Raw genomic sequence first — 20,635 nt, 5'->3', positions numbered from 1 at the left:
AAAACAACGAGTGGTTGTTCAGGCAAATGCTGCTGCTGCCTTTTCCTCAGCTGAATCCCGCCTGTCTGTCTTGGTGGGTGGAATCTGGAGACTTGCTTAGCTCTGAGGCATGGAGGAGACTCAGGGTTCAGTGTGAAGCTGGGTTGAACTCCCTGGGCTTTGCCTACTGGGGACTTAGCTCTGAGAACAACCTGGAGACCTGGGAGGCTTCAGAGAGGGACATCCCTGGTCTGGACCAGCGCCACAGGCCACAGGCCTGGCAGGAGGCCTCATCCACGGGGAAAATGAAGGGTTGGGAACAACATGGGGTGAGGGTATGGGAGGAACAAAGTGTGTTCATTTTCCTGTGTCTGAGGCTTTGTGGTCTGGCTCGTGGCTGGCAGGCTCAGGACAGTGCCTGGGAGAGAAAAGCCTGGCCAGGAGTTTGAGGTGTCTCGGCATGTTTTCTGTTACGCTTTCTGTAGCATGTTCTTGCCACGGTTTAGATATGGGTTAAATGTGTCATCAAAGAGCTCATGTACTGCAAGCTTGATGCCCATTGTGGAGATATAAGAGGTGGATCCAAGTGGACGGTCACTGGAGACTTCGCCCTCCAAAGGAATTAAGATAGTTTTTGTGAGACCCTGAGTTAGATCAATCTCATGAGAGGTCATTATAAAGAGACAAGACTTGCTCCTCCCCTCCATCTGCCCTCCTATCTTGCCTTGTGACCCCTCCCTTAAAAATGTGCTCCAGCCCTGATGTGACCCAGCCAGGGGGGCCCTCAGAAGAGTTGGCATTATGCTCTTTAGACTTGCAGCCTCCCAAACTCTAAGCTAAATAAACCTCTTTTCTTTATAAAGTACCCAGCTTTAAATGTACAGTACAGTAATGGGAAACAAGATGAATAATAGTTCTGATAAACCATTCCATCCTGGTCATATTTAAAATTGGAAAGAATCTTAGCCCCAGTCCAACCTTCCAATGGTAAAAATATCCTGTCATATTTAGATAGCTGGTCAGGTGGTCTCAGCTTGGATATTTACAGTGACAAAGAGTTCATTACTTCCTAAGGCATGTCCTGTTACACTGAAGGCAAAGGTTTGAAAGGTTTTCCAAATCTTAAATGGAAACCTGTCTCCTAGTTCTGAGAAGCTGGGGATATTGAGGGTTCCTTAAAATGAGATATTCTCTGATCAATGTTTTTCTGCTAAAAACATCCCAACTTCTATCATCCATTTAAAAAAATCAGCTTTGAAGAATCAAATAGTCTAGAAGGCTGACTATAAAAAGGAACAGTCCCCAATCTATCTCTTGCTGCACAGAAACAGCCACTTTAAACTTTTAAAACTGATTCTTTATTACTTTCATATCTCAAAATAATATGCAAGAAGAGCTGGTTACTGATTCATCAGTTTTATGTATCACCTACTGACTTTCTACTCTGGAAGATAAGGAGTAGGCTCTCTTTCAACCCCACCTCATCTACACATTCATATCTCTGTTTCCATCCTCTTGACATAGTTACATTATAATTTTTGGTTAGGTCGATACTCATGCTTTACATTGCTATGACTCTGTACACATGATTCACAACTGAATCAAGTCATCTGCTATGATTACTTTTGCTTTCTTACCCATGTTTAGTTTTCCTTGGATTAATAATTGTCTTAATGGATCAATGCTTGGTGCTCAGTGAACTTATCAACAATTCAGCTCCAGACCCTTCCCTGTTGTATGACTCCCTCAGTGTATTTAAACCCAGGAGGTGGTTTATCACAAAAACCTACTGGAGTTTTTCTATCACATTTTTAATTTTCACAAGCTACATTTTACTCTTGCAATGATCCCTTTTATAGAATCCTGCTCTTGTCTGGTGAACAAGAGCAGAATTGACTCCCATTTTCTGATTGGAGTTTTGAGGGAGAAACTTTTCTTTTTTCTCTCTGCAAAGCCTATTTCTTACAGGTTGCTCTTCCCGGTTTGTTTGGTTTACTTTCCCTTTTGGTAATCTCTGGGAACCACAGATGAAGGTTAGCAGCCCGGATGCTCAAGGAGTTACTAGTGAAGCAATAAAGCAAAGGAACATGTGGACTTGGGATGGGGAAGAGTTAAATGGACTTCCCTTCACAAGATATAATTAAAACAGTGGGGGAAATTGGTTAAACATTACCAAAAAATGATTAAGAACCCTTCAAACCTCCACCCTCCCATCAGATGATAAAGGTTTAATACAAAAGGAAATCAATAATAGGAAAACTGCACGGAAAACTGCACATGGATGACCTCAAATACAGTCATCCCTCCACATCAGTGAGTTCCACATTCACAGATTCAACCAGCCACTGCCTGAAAATACTGGGAGAAAAAGAAATGTGTCCATATTGAATATGTATAGGCTTTTTTTTTCTTGTCATTATTCCTAAAGAATCTAGTATAATAACTATTTCCATAGCATTTACAATGCATTAGGTATCATTAGTAATCTAGAAATGATTTAAAGTATATGGGAGGATATACATGGGTTGTGTGCAAATACTACACCATTTTCCATAAGGAACATGAGTATCTGGGTATTTTAGTATTCCAGAAGGGCCCTGGAACCAGTCCCCCAGGGAACACTGTATTTACATATATACAAACAGCTTCATTTAAAATCTTGTTCTATAGGGAAATCAGAGTTAATAAAAGTGACTCTTCCTGATTATAAGCTAGCTAATAAATGAAGTAGGAGAGAATTAAAGTATAACTAAATGAATGAAATTAAATCTCTATGAAATCACAAATCTAAACAGCAGTTTAGATTTAAAAGTTACCATGATCACAGAAGAAAAAAAGAGATAACTGGACATTATGATCTTTATGACAGAAGCATCCAACTCCATGTATCAAGTATTTTTGCACAAAATCCATCAAGCTTCTAGATTAGAATCACATTACTATCTAAGGCAAATGCACAGGACAGAGGAACATGCTCAACACCACCACAGGGGAAAATAAAATCACCAAAACAGGATGCAAGGAATTCTTGAAACAGTTGGACAGAGGCAAGAAACACAAAGGCAAAAACATGGGCCAGAGATGGAGATATTTTAGTTGCAACATCTGGCTCTTGTTTGGATCCCGATATGAACCAAGAAACAATAATTTCTGAGGTAATTAGATAAATCTGAACATTGACTATTTTTTAAGTATTCAGGTTACGTTTAAAAGACACTTTGTCTTTTAGAAATAAATGTTAGAGAAATAATGGCATTTGGGGTTTGCTTCAAGATGATCCAGTGGAGCAGGGAAGGAAGGAGGTAGAGATAAAGATGGAACAAGACAGACTTTGAGTTTTTAAGTTTTTGAGCTGGGTAACAGAGACATGAAGGCTCGTTCTGTTTTTTCTTCTTTTGTACATGTTCAAAATGAAATATAAAACAAATTATTCAAGTGTTTTAAAACTATTTCTGTAAACATCAGGCACTTGACTCCAGGCTGACTTGAGAATAACCTGACTCCCCTCCTCTCCTCACCCTCCACTTCCAATTCTTCACCAAGTCCCCTCAGTGCTACTCCCAAAATGCATTACCAATCTGTTCCCCCAGTCTTCCAACTGGCCTACACCCAGAGCCTCCATTCTGGACCTGTTCTTCCTGCATCCTGTGCCCCCTGTGATCCATTCTCATTATCTCTGCAAAACATTAATGAGACAAAACTATTAAACACTTAAAATATTAGAAGTGCTTCTCAGTGCACTTAAAGTCTAAAGTCCTTCCTGTGTTCCTGCTACCCCTCTAATTTAATGCCTTATCCCTTTCACATTAGCGCTGCTCTTTCATATTTCCTTGAACTTGTCAAATAAACCTGTGCTCAGGGCCATTGCATTAGCTACCCCTATTCCTGGAATGACTTCTTCCAAATCCTCAAGATACTAGATCCTTTTTCACTATTTGGTTCTCAGTTCAAATGTTACCTACTCCAAGATAACTTTTTGACTAACTCTCTACCCATCCCCCAGATTCATTATTCTGTTATTTCATTCCAATTTAAAAGTTTTCTCCTTTTTTTTAATAAGAAATTTGCTTATGTGTATGTGTTTGGCTGTTCTTTGTCTATCCAGCAGCAATGATCCTCCATCTCACCCAAACAAAAGCTTCTGGAGAGCAGTTAGTGTTGGTGTTGTGAGAAGACAACACCCCTCTGCCCAGTTAGTCAATATTTCTTGTGAGATAAAATAAAATAGTACCTAACAGCACATCCAGAAAAGCAGTGAAAATTTACTTGTCTTACCATATTATATAAACTAAACCTAACATTTATTCCTGTGCAATAAGGAATTTGGTGGGTCCTTGCTCCTGGTTCTTGGGAGGTTACCTCTAACCCCTTGGAATATCCTGAGAGGGGAAAGTCTTTTTATTCATGGTGGGCCCCTCAGACCAAATCTGATAGTTTATGCCCAGGAAGTGAGTCATAGTGGGCCCTAATTTATGTTAATGAGATGAATGAGAATAGGGCTGGTCATGCTAGAGAGACCAATCACATGATTAGAGTTAGGGCTATGAACCACGTGATACTGGCCATACCTGCAGGAATAGGAAGGGACTAGAAGCGAAGTCAACTGGGTGATGAGTCAGTTGATCATGCCTAGGAAATGAAGCCTCAGTAAAACACCCTAAAAAGTGCAAAGCTCAGCGCTCTGGGTGAACTTCCATGGTTGGCAATATGTCTTGAATATCATCATACTTACATGTTATGAAGATAACCCTGAATGCTTCCCACTACAGGGTTCTCTACAACAACTCACCTGATAAGATCCAGAGGCTGCTTCTTGTATATGCTTCGAGGATGAGCCCATTCCCTGTACAGAAGGTACCTTTCATTAGGGCAGCTGGGGTCCTCTGACCGACTGCCGAATTGGCACTGGGAAGCAAAAGGAGACTAATGAGCACCATAATCATCATGTTTCCACAAATGTGTTTATTAAAGGTGGCACTAATACTTCACAGCCATTTGTAAAAAGGGGCCCTCACTTGCTGGAAGGGATGGAAATACCTTTTTTACTGATTCTAAATCAGGGCTACTACTCTCTCTCTTAGGACTAATTGTGAATGTAGACAGAGATGAATGCTCAGATGTTGCGATTCTGGGAAGCAATGTAGGAACTCAGTGGGAGCCCCAAGGATGCTTACCAGCCTACTCATGGGGGAGCCCTGAACAATGAAGAATTGGGCCACCCAAGTGACAAAATCACCACAATGGAGGAACATCTGTAAGCCTAGTCTCCTTGGGCAATAGGGGAACCAGGGCCAGGACAAGCTTGCAGCAGGGCCAATTCTAAAACCCAGGTTTCATTTTTCCCAATTCAGCAATTATTCTATAACAACATATAGAATATAAACAACAAAGCAACTTGACATCATATTATTTATATAGCTTATTAAAAAAAAAAAAAAAACTTGCCTCTGCCTACATTCAATCACCCTTTCCCCCGTCTGACTCTTTTTCCTTCTTCATATCCTAGAACCCAATTACCACCCTGCCTAGTCTTGGCCTTCACCTCTACCCACTTCCCTCCCAACCACCACACAGGATCATTCCCTGACCAGGATGTGGGACCACTGCGATTCTAAGATGCTTTAGTGGAAAAGACCTGGGCGCGGGCAAATGTCAACCAAACACTCCAGAACTCTGGCATTCCAAATTAATCTTCAGAACAACTACTTACAAGTGTCCTCAAAGTTCATATCACACTACAGTTGTTAATTTTTGCTGGAGCATAAAAATAAAACATGCAGACTGTCAGCCTGAATGGCCAAATAGGATTTCTTAGGAAGCTCAGCATCTACTTCTCCAACCAGCTCCCCTGTCTGTTTAGTCAAGTGTATCGAGTAGCTGTTTGGTGTCCTAGTTTTAATACACTGTGCACTTCAGTATTGTCCTCATTCATCATAAACATACTACACAGTAGTACTAATCAATCTCAGTCCTTGTTTTCTTTGGTTTTATAGGTTGATAAACTGATTAAACATAACAAAGTAACAATGCAATGAAATGTGGTATTTATTTCAATGACAGAATTTATGTAAACAACTTCAGACATCATGTACCTGCATTTATGGAATCATTAAATCAGTCACATTTTTAAAATTTCACTTAATATGAGATGCTACCAGATAAAGAAGTGCAATTCAATTCAAGGGGTTGCTGTGGTCTCCACATGTAGTCCTTAAAAAATGTCACCAATCTGGGATTTTGCCATTGTGACACATGCCTAATAGATGCTTTTTTAAAGGCCTGAAAATTACAGGGAATGATTTGAAAATAGTATTTCAAGAGGGAAGAAGTCTGTGTTGCAGAAAATGATAAATGAGAATTTCTAACACCTATTTGGTTACAAAGAACTCATACTTTTCTGGTTGATAAAAAATATCTGTCAGTCATTATGAAAATGGCTAGCACACAGTACTTCTTGTATGCTAAGGAATAACATAAGCATGGATTAATTTAATTAATCATCATAAAAATTCTATGAAGGAATATTATTATTCCCACTTTATTAATGAAGATACTGAGGCACAGAAAGGCTAAATGTGTCTTTCACAGGTTCACAGAGCTAGGAAGTGTCAGAATAGGACTTTGAGCCCCAGAGATGCTCATATAGGGTGACTGCTCATCTGTCTGGCAGTGTGTGTAAACTGCAAGAAAGAAACGGCTCATTCATCCATCTACTCCTTTAAACACAGCATATTCTCTATGCCTGGGATCCACTAGCGAACAAAACAGTCTGGTTCTTTCTTGCATTAAGCAAGTTTATAATCTTGCAGTATGTTATCTTTTTTTAGTTGTAATATGGACTCAATGCCTTTTTTTTTTTTTAATGTGGTGCCAAGATCAAACCCAGTGCCTCACACTTGTGAGGCAAGTACTCAACCACTGAGCTACAACTCCAGCCTTCAGTATGTTATCTCTATGTTACCAAGAAAGAGACGTAAGTTGAGGAAGGTCAGTCCTTTTCTCTTGTCCACACTAAGAGTACACATTAGGTCTCTTAACTTCATTTTTGTTATTTGACTTACATCATGGAGAGGGAAAGCCGCCTTGTAGATTCCAGAACTTACAAGTCTGTTAATCCCAAACTTGCTAACATTGTTTACCATGTGATACTTCACTCGGGAGAGGATAAAGTAGACCTAAAACGATTCCAAAATAATGTGGTTTATAGAGTACAACAAACCAATCCAGTCACTGTTTACTACTTAACAGGAATCTGAAGGAATTTTTTTTTTTTCTGCTTAAAAAAAAAAAAAAAATCAGACCACACCAATCAAATCACTAATTACTCAACAGTAGGTTCCAAATCACCCCAAGACAGAAACTAAATTTGGTTTAGACTCACAATCCGGCTTCTGGTAGCTGGATTGAAGAAGGAATCTTTATCAACAATGTAAAAATCATTCATTCGGTTCTTCTCAAATGGGGCAGTGAAAAACTCTTGCTCTGGCTTGATGACACGTTCATCTACTCGGAGGACTTTGGTAAACCAGTTGAAACTATCAAAGGCTGAGGACCGGGTTTTCAGATCATTGGGTTTCAGAGGCAATTTGATGTGCATGATCTCAGCATATGTACATAACACATCCCATGGTGCGTGTACTTTAACAAATACAATCTTGTCATCCAAAACCTGTAAGGGAAGAATAAAACATGGACCAGGAAATCAAACCAACTATTTTAAAAATTTAAAACAAACATTTTTTTTTAATGGGCTGGTAGTTAAAAAAAAAAAATACATAAGCCCAGAGGATACCAGTATGAGCGAAGATAAAATAAAAATAGATTTGTAAACCCATATAAAATTTTAAGATAACTCCTTAGTTTGAATTAACAAAGTAATTCAAATCATTATCAGAGTTCTTTTATGAAAATAACATTTTAAATGATAAAACTAACCTTACCAATTCGTCCATCACTCCATCCAAATTAGTGACATAGAAACACTAGAACACTCATTGTAATGCTATAACTAATAAAAATTTTTAATTTTCTAAAACTAGAAATGGACTGCTTAATTTCTTATATATCTATTCATTATGTTATTTGGCCATTAAAAACGCCAAAGAATAATATTTATTGGTATAGAAACGCTTTTATTATATATTAAGGGAAAAGCAAATTATGAAACCATGAAATAATAATTCCTCTTTTGAAAGGGCTAACACACACACACACACACACACAAACACACTTTTTGGCTGGTAAGGGTACACAAATGGGACTTTTTAAGCTCCATTCTCTGATATAATTTTCCAGCATTAAAGACTCCAGATTTTTAAAATTTTAATTTCCATACTAGACAGTCAAATGGTTCAATTACTTGATGTTTATGTGCATATTTCATCTGAGGAAATATACATATCTGAAGACAGAAAAGTTTCTTAGAAGGACTTTCAGAAGGTTATTTCTGGGTGATTAAGATTCAGATGATTTTTATTTTCCCTATTTTTACATTCTCATTTTTACCATAAACTATGATTTTTATAGTTAAAAAAACTTCTAGAAGTTTCTTAAAGGAAGAAATAATCTGTTGTACAAGTGTTCATTATTAAATTCCTTGGCTATTAAAAAAATTTGTGGTCTTTAATGAGAAAAAAATAATATCTCCTATAGAATGTCAATTTTGACTAACTCCTTTTCCCGTCTATGACAGCATCCTGGCCAGGACTGCACATTGCCACTGCCATCCTTGAATTCCAAGTGCCATGCAAATTCCCAAGAACATAGTCAGCTGAGGCTGGCAAAGAGACTACCACTTACTGATCTTGTTGCTTCTAGTTGCAGTCCCTGGCAGATGAGGTTAGATTCATATGCTTGTCTTTTTCTCTGTTAAAAAAAAAAAAAAAAGTTAGACCTTTATTTTACCAAAGGCAGAAAAAACAATTATGTTTCATTTAAAAATAAAATAATACAAAAGCAAACTAGTTATGTCCTGATAAAGAGATTCATCTGCTCATAATGGAACTGAAGCAATTAAGCTGCTCTCTCCATTGGGGATTTGAAGGTGTTGGATCTCCAAAGAATGGTGGGCATGCTTTTGCATTCCCCAAAACTCTGGAGGGCCCTTGGTTGTCCTGTTGGAATTTCTTGCCCTTTGAGGTAAGTAAAAGTCTCTTGCCAAAAAGGACTTTTTGGCTCCTAAGAGTATACAAGAGGTTTTTTTTTTTTTTTTTTAATTCCATTCTTTGATGTCATTTTTCAGTGTTAAAGATTTCAAATTTTTAAAAATTTATTTCCATACTAGGCATTCAAATGGTTTAATTACTAAATGTGCATCTTTCATCCTGAATGCCTGAACACCACAGATAATTTTGAAAAAATTCAGAGAATTTGAACTAAATTATTCATGAAGTTATAACCATCTGAATTGATAAAATAGGGAATTAATTGATAATACATCTGTCCACGTCACATGGCTGATTCCAAAGATGAGAGTATACTGCAATTATTGATATTCAATTTCAGATGATGAGGCTTTTGCCAAACTAATGAAAGGAAAGCATGTAAAAGTGGAGACTTGTTTGACCTTTCAAAGATCACATTTGATGATGAAGCAGTTATCCTGCTTTAGGAAATGAAAATGCGTACATATAAAGGTTAAGAATACAAGATCTGAACCAAAATGCTTAGGTTCAAACTCAGGTCTCATTACTTATCATCTCTATGACCATGACAGGACACTTTTGAAAACCCTGTGCCTCATTTTTTTTTCATCTACTAAACAGAGAAAACCTCACTAGAATCCTTTTTAGACTCTCAATGTCATGACTTAGGTGACATAAAGCACGTGAACTATAATAACCATTTCCAATAATGACAGGAAATAAACCAATCTTTCACTGAAAAAAATCTGTGTGTGTGTGTGTGTGTGTGTGTGTGTGTGTGTGTGTGTGTGTGTTTACTATTTCAGCAGTCACAAGTTAGGGTGGAACTGCTGGGTTAAGGTCAAGACAATCCACAGGTCCAGCAGCCAGGCCTCCTTAGGATCTACCTACTGTGAAGGTGGGGTTGAGCTGCTGCAGCCAGGGACAATAGAGCATGGAATTCACCTAACAAATGTGACATAGATGATGCCATATGAAAAAAGATGAAAAAAATATACCTGGCGTTGGGCTAAATTTGAATCCAGACATGTTTTGCAGAAATATCCTAAATAGAAAATTGTTTTATTTAATAATCTGTTACATGGCACATTTATTGCTTGTAACACTTAGAGCTTACACTAAAGTAACTTACAGGAGGGTCAGTGAAAGCTGCGACTTCCCTTAAAGTGAGCAAGCAACTGGCCTAAAAATTCTGGAGTCAGGAGGGGGTACGGAGCACTTGAAGTGCCACTCCGCTCCCAGCAGGTACTCACATCCTCTTCCCTGCTCGCCACCATCCCTTCAATTTGTCCTGGGGAGATTTTCAGCTCTTTCTACCCTTCTGGTGCCATATTCACAGCCTCAACTTGGGAAGATTCATTCCTCTTCTTATCTAAGAGGCATTTTTTCACTCAAGATCCAAATCCTCATATTTTGATTCTTGTATGGTTTCTGATTACTCCTTTATTTACCATTGAGTAAAAACATTTTGATCCTGCAAACAGTGTTCAACATAGTGCTTGACACAAATTATATGCTTAATACATGATTGTTGAGAGAATATACATGGTCTTGGCTTGCTGTCATGTCAGTGAGTCACTGTCAACTGAGGTTTAAAAATATTAAATGAAAAATTCCAGAAATAAGCTGATTTTAAAAAAAATTATTTAAAATAATGTGTACACTGCTCTGGTTTTATGCAATGAAATCTCATTCTGCCCCATCCTGCCCAAGATGTGAATCATTCCTTTATGCAGAGTAATTACACTGTATACACTACCTACCCATTTATCACTAAGTAGTCATCTTGTTTATAAAATGGACTATCTCAATATCACAAAGCCATGTTCAAGTAACCCTCATTTTTCTTAGCAATGGCCCCAAAGCACAAGAATCTTGATGTTGATGATTTGAATATGCCAAAGAGAAACCATAAAGTACTACTTTGAAGTGAAAAGGTGAGAGTTCTTGAATTCATAAGGAAAAAAGTCATGTGGTTGAGGTTGCTAAGATCTACAGTAAGAATGAATTTTCTGTGAAATTGTGAACAAGGAAAAAGAAATTCATGTTAGCTTGATGTCACACCTCAAACTGCAAAAGTTACAGCCACAGTGTGTAAGACATGCTTAGTTAAGATGGAAAAAAACATTAAATTTTTGTACCTATGTATAGGAAAAAAACATTGTATATATAGAGTTTGGTACTACCTATGATTTCAGGTATTCACGGGGGGTGGGGGAGGATCTTGAAATGTGTTCCCTGAAGATAATGTATGTGGTGGGGGTGGCTATTGTACTAAAAAAACCCACAACATTTATTAATTCATTCTACAAACATTTCCTGAGGTTCCACTATTTTCTAGGCAACCTGCAAAATACTGAAGAATCAAAGAATTTATTCTATTGTTACAGAGAATTACAGAGAAACTCAGCATCCAGTGATCTAAGACTTCCTCTCAAGAGAAAGACTGGAACATTTATTCTTGTATTTCATGGCACTGTAATAGCCATCTATTACATGAAATACCAGAATAAATGACCACTCAACATTTCAGCTCCTACTATATCTATTATATCAGATAAAAATGTACACACTCCTTTTCCTGGTGCCTTGTGACGTTCAACTACCAGCAGAAGAGCTATACTTTGCCAATCAGACCACCCATTCCAGACTCTGAATAGGAAGCTAGAGACACTAAGGAGCCAGAGCAAACAGAATCATTCTGGGGTGGATGAGAGGGCAAATGCCAATTCCAGAGACTGAAGAGGCAGAGCTTGTGGCAGAATTTTTTGATGACTACTGCTGGTGAGTTGGTGTCCATGGTGCCAATGGCAGCCCTGTGTCCAGGGCAGTAACCACACTTTTTTTCATGGCTGTCTGTGAAGAATTGCTTCTGCCCCTGTCTGCTGGCTGCCTCGACTCATTTATTTGTCGAATTCTTTAGGGGAATCTATGAGCTCCTAACATCTCCCTGATAAATTCCTTATCTATTAACTTATAGCTATTTTTGTTACTTTCAAGCAAGAACCCTCACTGAGAGCATAGCCATGAACTAGGGAAAACCTGTTACCCTGAAACCAAATCACTATAAATAGAGGAGCAAGTATTCTGCAAGGGTTGGACACCATGAGGCCTTCTCCTTCAGGGGAGGTGACTCACCCTGAGGATGTGCATGGGGAAGCTGACATGCTCTCACTAGCAGGCTGCAGCAGGACCCGTGCCTGTGTCTTGTATACCCTATAGAAGACAAGAAATTTCACAGCTGGGATATGAAAGCTCAGGCCACGGGCTTAGAAGAGAGGCTTCTCCAGGGCTTAACAGGTATTTAAGATTTAACTGCTGGTAAGAAACAAGTCAAATAACTACATCAACTGGCCTTGTTACAAGTTCACAGTTGCCATCACAGTCAGGCCTATCACAATGTACACCTATCTCCTCTGTGGCTCCTAGCCACCTGCCAGGGAGCGTTCTACACTTCCAAGGTGCTCCTCCTGATGCATATCTAACTTGCAGACCAGCATGCTCCGCAGGGGACCTACCTACCTTCCTTCCTTACAGAGGAGATGGCAGCTGCTCACTGTGAACTCATGCAGGTTTCCTTCTTTCTACCTATTAATAGCTAGACATCATCTGTCTTGATATCTGAAGTATATCCTTTTATATCTCTTCTTGAGTTATGTAATATCTCTATTTCTCTCTTCATTGCGCTCTCATTGCTCTTATTCCCCAGCCAACAAACATTTCAAATGCTTCTTATTCTTAAGAATTTTAAATCTTTCTATGACTCTGCCTGCTCTTTAATTACTACCTATTCCCGGAGATGTTAGTCTTTATGTTTAAAGTATCATTAATGCTCAGAACAGGCCTACAAAATGAATGTCAGATGAATGAATAAACTGAGCAGATGGTTGGCTGATAGCTGCCTATCATGTAGAAACGGACTGAGGTATACTAGGTACTACCATACAACAACTGCATTCCCTTGTTCTTAGCTCCCTGACTTTTCCATGAACCTTCATTTGTATTATCTGATACAGTGAGGAAAAAGTACATTCTATTCCTGGAATGTACTAGCATTAGACAGCACAGAAACGTCCAGAGCATGAACTGATTCCTAGACACTTCAGGAATTTGAATTACGAGATGACAAAAGGGGTAAGGTTCAGAAAGCTGGGCCATTCTGTCATCAAACATACCAAACACAAACTACTCCTGTCTTGATCATATCAGTGACATAACATGAACACAACACACTGAATAGTACAGGCTAGACCTGGTGCCTTCTCTATATGGAATTTCTAAACTCAGGCTATAACTCATCACGTTCAAGGAGCTCTTTCCTCTCAGATTCTAGTCTACAAAACAATCCCTTCAACTTTTGCAACTTTGGTTTCCCTCTTACCTTTGGGCATACTGGTTATATTCAGAGAATCAAAATTCAAATGCTAGCTCTGCCAATCACTAGCCTGGAGACATTGGGCAAATAACTTCAACTCAAAGCATCCTTGGTTTCATCATAAAAATCAGAGAAGAAATAGCTTCATCTTGAAGGATTAAATGTGATTCTGGGTATAAAGTATATAACATGACACTTGGCATATAATAAGCCCTAGAAATCATTAGCCACTATCATTAACCTTTCTCTGCCTTCTAAAATGCTCAGCTTCTCTTAGATCCTAAAAAACAAAAAAATTATCCTGCAAACGTACTAGAGGCTTGCCTTTCCCTTTTAATACAAATATTTGTCAAAATAGACAATTGCAACCTATTCTGTGTATCCAATGACCCCAGTCCCTCCAGTGGGATACCACTGACCCCATTTTTACAGGAAAATGGTTTTTTTATGTAATTTTTAATTTATATATGACAGCAGAATGCATTGCAATTCTTATTACATATATAGAGCACAATTTTTCATATCACTGGTTGTGTACATAGTATAGTCACACCAATTCATGTCTTCATACATGTACTTTGGATAGTAATGATCATCACATTCCACCATCATTAATAACCCCATGCCTCCTCCCTTTCCCTTCAATCCCTCTGCTCTATCTAGAGTTTGTCTATTCCTCCCATGCTCCCGCTCCCTATTCCACTATAAATCAGCCTCCTTATATCAAAGAAAATATCCAGCATTTGGTTTTTTGGGATTGGCTAACTTCACTTACAATTATCTTCTCTAACTCTACAAATGCCATGATTTTATTCTCTTTTATTGCTGAATAATATTCCATTGTGTATATATGCCACATTTTTAATCCATTCATCTATTGAAGGGTATCTAGGTTGAGAGGGATAGCTGGATCAAACGGTGGTCCCATTCCCAATTTTTCAAGAAATCTCCATACTGCTTTTCATGTTGGTTGCACCAATTTGCAGTCCCACCAGCAATATGAGGTGAATAAAGAGCCTACATTTTAGGAGCAAATCTTTACCCCTCACACATCAGATAGAGCATTAATCACTAGGGTATATAAAAAACTCAAAATGCTAAACACCAAAAAAACAAATAATCAATAAATGGGCCAAGGACCCGAAGAGAGACTTCTCAGAGGATGATGTACAATCAACCAACAAATACATGAAAAAATGTTCATCATCACTAGCAATTAGAGAAATGCAAATCAAAATCACTCTTAGATTTCATCTCACTCCAGTTAGAATGGCAGCTATTATGCATATAAACACCAATAAGTGTTGGTGAGGATGTGGGGAAAAAGGTACATTCATACACTGCTGGTGGGACTGAAAAATGGATATTAACACTGAATCACTTGCCCTTCTCTTCTGGACTCATCTATTCTACTTGGCATCCTGGTCCTGGGACTAATTATCTGGTAACTGATGAATACATATCCTTTTCATCCCCTGAAGGGGACAGATACCTCTTCATTTCTCTTCTTGCTAGCCCCATTTCTATGAATAATAAGAAAGGTCACTGTGGAGCGTGAATGGCACATGTGACTATCAGAGATGCAGACAACATCAGAAACATTTCCCTCAAACTCATTTTAAAGCCTTGATAATATCCTCTCAGGGATATGCACTGTATTTATTTAACCAACCTCAAATTATTACATATTTGGATTGTTTATATTTTTTCACTATTATGAAAATCCTTGTAGAACAATCTTTGTGCATCCTTTATTACTTCCTCAGGATATAGTACTAAGAGTAGAACTGTTAAATCAAAGAGTGTATTCAATTTTAAGTTCTTTAATATGTATAGCCATACTGCCTTCCAGAAAGGTTGTACTAATTTATCTCATTTTAGTTTTTATCTATGTTAGTTTTTATCTATTTTAGCTCTTTAGAAACAGCTCCTGAGATGTTTACCTGATTTATCTCGAGGTAATTGGTAGACCTTGGAGTTAGCTTATAATGCCCTCTATTTCACCACCAACTATAAATACTTGAACAGTTGAATCAGGATAGGACATTTATATTTGCTTAAACATGTTATTATATCATCTTGGTGTTACTTTAATAAGACAGTTCTTGTTATTTTCTTTTGGCATGGCAATTCATGAAAAACTAGTAGAATATTTTAAAAATTGATCAAACCAGATCAATTTTTTAGTGTGTCAGAAAGCTAAAGTAAATTAGTATATGTGTTGTACTGGTCAAACAGACACATAACAGGAAAAGACTGCCTGCTTAAGAAGAGATTGCTTAAGTCTTTAATATGAAATCATCTTTACTTCTCTGTAGAATTTATACTTGCACAAGTAACTCTTCCTGACATTTGAAAAATTAGTGTAGAGCTAGCTGTCTACCATGTTAAAAATGAAAGATAATTACTAGTGCATATTGGCTGACACAGCCATTGCTCAATAAATATTTGTTGAATAAATGAATATCTGAGGCCATACAATTTTTAACCAAAAATTATCTATGAGCCTTGTTGGAAAACCTTCCATATAAGATCTGAACCTAGCCTATGGCTTATGATTTGTATTTGGCAGCAGAAAATGATTAAACTAGACTTACTAGCTTTAAAAAAAAAACACAAACTTGTCATAAATTAAATTGTGCTGTAAATTCCTGTATCTCTAGGGGAGCAAATTCATCTGCATTGCCATTAGATTTATTTTTTTAATTTTTTTTAACCTACTAGAATTCTATTAAAGCCAAAGTGACTGCTTTGAGGACTTATGTACATTACAAGAAATATACACGATTCTATTACTGCTGGTGGAGAATGTTTCCAAGAGCTCCACCAGCCCTCGGTGAAAATGGACAAGAGCACCTACCAGTGTCCAGAAAGTGAAATTTTATTTATACTTCTTTTAAGAGATGGATAAAGCTGTCAGAAAAATAAATAATAAAGCAATCAAAATCACAAAAGACAGACTAGCACAATTAAGGCAGTTTTCTGTCCCTAAGTACCTTAGATTACACATTACACATCTCATTTTGGCTTAATAAAGTCACTGTTGTAAAGGACTTGCCTGTGAATTGCACAGTAATAATACTGATTGTAAACACCAATTCCTAACATTTTCTTCATGGCACTCAGCTTTTTTGGTGTCAAAAGCAGAAGCTGCAATGACTAAGTACAAATTGGTTGATATTAATGAAATATGCACAGATAATTTCAAATGTTCTTATAGCTCTGCTAGGCAAATTAATGATGTTTGTCATTTTATTTTCCACTTGTTAACCTTTGTTAATCCTTCAATAATGCACAAAAAATAAGTCCAAGATACTTAGTTGCTGCAAAAAATTACTAATTACTTTACGTGCTATTTTATTAGTTACATATCATGTGCTCCAGAAGGTTTGTAAGAAGAATACAGAAATTATTTAACCACAGCTTAATTTAAATTCACATGTTGGCAACAAAACATTTCCAGTTAGTGGATCTATATGAGGAGGAATTTACTCAAGTAGGTAAAGTGTGTTCAGGAGGGGACAGATCCTTTTAAATGATAAGCACAGAATGGAATCGGATAGTTAGATGTACTTTTTAAATTAACATTTTGGGTATAATTACACAGGAATAAATACTTACTGTGAATAACCAGGAAAGCAAATTTTTTAGAGAAGAAAAAAAAATCACTATAATCTAACTGCTGAGATAACCACTGAAAACATTTTATATGTTTGTTTTCTAAAGTCATCTGCTTATAAGAACAACTTGAAGAGCTTTCTAAACTGCAGCTTCTTGGGTCCCTCCTCTGGAGATCCTGATTCAGTAGGGATGGGATGGGGCCAGGACAATCTATTTTTAACAAGCAGCTGGATGACTCTTCTCATCAGACAAGTTTAAGAAACCTTGTTCCTATGACACACGCAAGAAGCTATTTTGTGATTCTTTTTCCCCTTCACACAATTTCCATATCAGAATTTGGTATAATTGATTTTTGCCAACCCTGTACCCTTTTACATATGATCTTTAAAAAGGTGAGACACAGGTGACTGTTAGCAGTAGAACAAATGATGGCCTATTTATTTAAACCCAAGGCTAGACTTCATGAGGAATAATCCGGAAAAAAAAAGTATTCTCTTCTCCATATCTTTGTAAATATCTTGCTAAGGTTCTCAGTGAATTGAAATGGAATAATCAGATTTTTACTTCCCAAGATTTCATTGCCCTCTATTTTTAAGGTTTGAGCCCAGGGATATTTCCCATTTTGGAAATAAGCATCAAGATTTGGATTTGTTGCTTTTGTGCTGAGTACTCAAAAATAAAACCAAACATGCTTATACCAGCAACACATTTTGTGGCTGTAATTTGAAACTGCTGATTCTAATTTAATTTATTTCTTTTAGCCTCCAACCTTAGTATATGCAAGTAGGGTGAAAGCAAGGAAAAAGATAAAAATATAAAGATTGTATTCATCTAAAATATTAAGGAATCAAAGCTAGACCTGGATTTCACTCCCTATAATGAAAGTCAGAACATCTATCAAGTTACCTGGGAAGGTGGAACCACACAACACTGGTTGCCATTATCTCCTCTCAGGCTATTCTAACATCAGCTTCAACTTTACAATTCATGGAACGTTCCAAGTGTGTCAAACTCAGAAAATTCTGTACAGTGTTCTGATTCCTTATAGTTTCTATTTCCTCCTTTGCCATCCCCTTATATTTCAATATGGAGAAGTTAGGCAATTTTTTCATTCCATTCAGTCATGGCTTCTGCTTTAGGAGACTCTGTAGGATCCTCCAGATCACTGCATTTCTTTTGAAGAACCAGCTTTATTTACATTGTACTGAAACTCTAGATCATGTTATTGACAACATTCTCTGATTTTCTTATGCAAATAGGAAGCTCAGAGACAATTTTGCAACTGACCTTTAGCTTCTGATCAGATCTTACGGTTTATAATAAATAATTTTATTAGGCATGCATACTTCTTTTATTTTTCTTCCTTTATACTTATTTCATCCTGATTACTCATCTAATTACTTTTATTTTTGACATATTTCCATAAATAACCTCAAAAAGTTTTTTTTTTACTTTCCTAATATTTCTTTATTTTAATTGAAAGTTAAATTCTATAAATATTTGCCATTTAACATATGTTATTTAAAAATAAACTTGTAGAAGACTAAATTGAACTAATATGCATTACACATATTTTGTGTGTGGTAAGAACACTTAAGATCTAATCTTTAAGCAATTTTCAACAAGACAGTACATTAGCAAGCTATAATGAGCATGCTACATAATAGATGTTTTGAACTTACTTCTTCCAGGCTGAAATTTTGTATTCTTTAACCCCTGGTAACCACCATTTTATTCTCTACATCTATATGTTTAACATTTTTAATACTCCACAAAAAAGCATCAAATACTTCAATAATGTAAATGTTTAGTGTAGTATTAGCATAGACAGTATATAACTATGAAAATTATATACATCTTTAAGGCCAGTAAGAATCAATTTTTGAGTTATCTATAATATCTCAACTATCTCAATCAAAATCTCAGTTATCTCAATCAAAAATAACCACATACAGTCGTTTGTAGACAAGATGGTCTTCATCTGAAAAAACTTAAAAAAACAGCACTGGAAACTATTAGAACTAAAAAGAATTATCAAGGTTCCTGGGTAGAACTCATAATAATCAACAGACTTCTTTTACACATAACCATAAGCCATAAGCTACAACATAAAATGTTTTTGACAGCAGCAACAAAATTTTAAAATAATTAAGAAAAGTTAATAAAAATGTACAAGATCTTCATGGACATCGTTATGAAACTTTACAAGATTTAAGACCTCATTAAATGGAGAAATATACTGTGTTCATCATACTAAAACTTCCTGATAAAGTTTTAAATATTCTCAAAAAGATCTCATTCAGCTTCTAAGCAAACAATTTGGCCTTAGACTAATTAGTATAAAATAATGCATAACAATTTTTAAAGCTTACAGGATCTGAAACCAATTAGTTGTCTCACAGTATTTGCAAGTGTGGATAAAATCATATTTTGTTATATAATGAACTTGATCACCAATTTATTTAAAATTCCTTACTCTACATTCTCTGTGAGCCAGAGCACACTAAAGAATCCTTAATGCCAGATAAGAATACAAATATATGCTTCCATATACCAACTTTTCCTCACCTTCAAGGATATTAAGTTTCCATCAACCCTTAGGAATGGATTAAAATATAAGTAAAACACATATCCAGAATTACTTACATTATTTTTATGCTGTCTAGACCCCTCCACTTTCTTTTACCATCATCTGAATTATACCATTACATGGTCATGAACACATCTGTCTGAAGGGAGATACAGACAAAATAAAATCCAAAATAGAGCAATCCTGCCACTTATTAGCAGTTCTGGTAAAAGGAAGTTTGAAAAAAGAAACTACTACTAAACAAAATTGTGTACGCAGAGTTGGAGAAATAAACAGGGATTTGTTTTATTTAAAACTTATTTGCTCTAAACAGTATGGATCAAACACAGTTAGCTATGTTAATCATGTACTATGCCAGACATTGCTGGCTGCTATGAACAGCCATTCTCCCCTTATTTATTACAAAGAAGAGGCTGAATGTTTTTCAGATACTGAATGATCAGGTGATTCAAGAGATAAATTAGACCAGTCTTGATTAGTCTATGCGGTGGAAGGTAACTCCATTCATCTTACTAGCAGTAGTCCCTTGGTATAGTGAGGGATTGGATTGACTGGACCACAAACTTCATGGATGTGAAAATGTCTGATATAAAATTTGCATATAACCTACATCCTCCTGTAAGTTTTAAATCATCTCTAGATTATGAATAATACCTAATACAATGTAAATGGTTGTTATACTATATTGTGTAGAGAATAATGACAAGAAAAAATATTTGTATGTGTTTAGTGTAGATGCCATTTTTTCTCTGTGAATATTTTCTATCTGCAGTTGGTTTAATCTGTGGCTGCAGAGCTAACAGATATGGAGGGCCAAACGTGAAAGACTGAGGAATAAACTATAATAGACAATAGACTGCTAAGGGCCCTTCTAAGGGCTTCTTGTCTTTAAAAGGGGGAGGCATGAGAAAGGATGTCCCCTCTTTC

The 20,635-nt window shown here is 36.7% G+C and overlaps 1 protein-coding gene across 2 annotated transcripts in view; it reads right to left on the bottom strand.

The window, feature by feature from the left end:
* ANO6 (anoctamin 6) overlaps positions 1–20,635 on the bottom strand; it is a 202,438-nt gene that overhangs the window by 68,113 nt on the left and 113,690 nt on the right. For both annotated transcript variants that reach the window (XM_081310060.1, XM_081310061.1), the window contains 4 exons: positions 8,779–8,844; positions 7,361–7,648; positions 7,041–7,154; positions 4,769–4,884 (listed from right to left, as the gene is read on the bottom strand). In XM_081310060.1, the coding sequence (XP_081166186.1) occupies positions 4,769–4,884; positions 7,041–7,154; positions 7,361–7,648; positions 8,779–8,844 (584 nt within the window). The remainder of the gene's footprint in view (positions 1–4,768; positions 4,885–7,040; positions 7,155–7,360; positions 7,649–8,778; positions 8,845–20,635) is intronic.

This window comes from Spermophilus citellus, assembly GCF_964194105.1.
Source record: "Spermophilus citellus genome assembly, chromosome: 10".
In the NCBI taxonomy this organism is placed as follows: Eukaryota; Metazoa; Chordata; class Mammalia; order Rodentia; family Sciuridae; genus Spermophilus; species Spermophilus citellus.
This window is presented reverse-complemented; position numbering and strand designations above follow the sequence as displayed.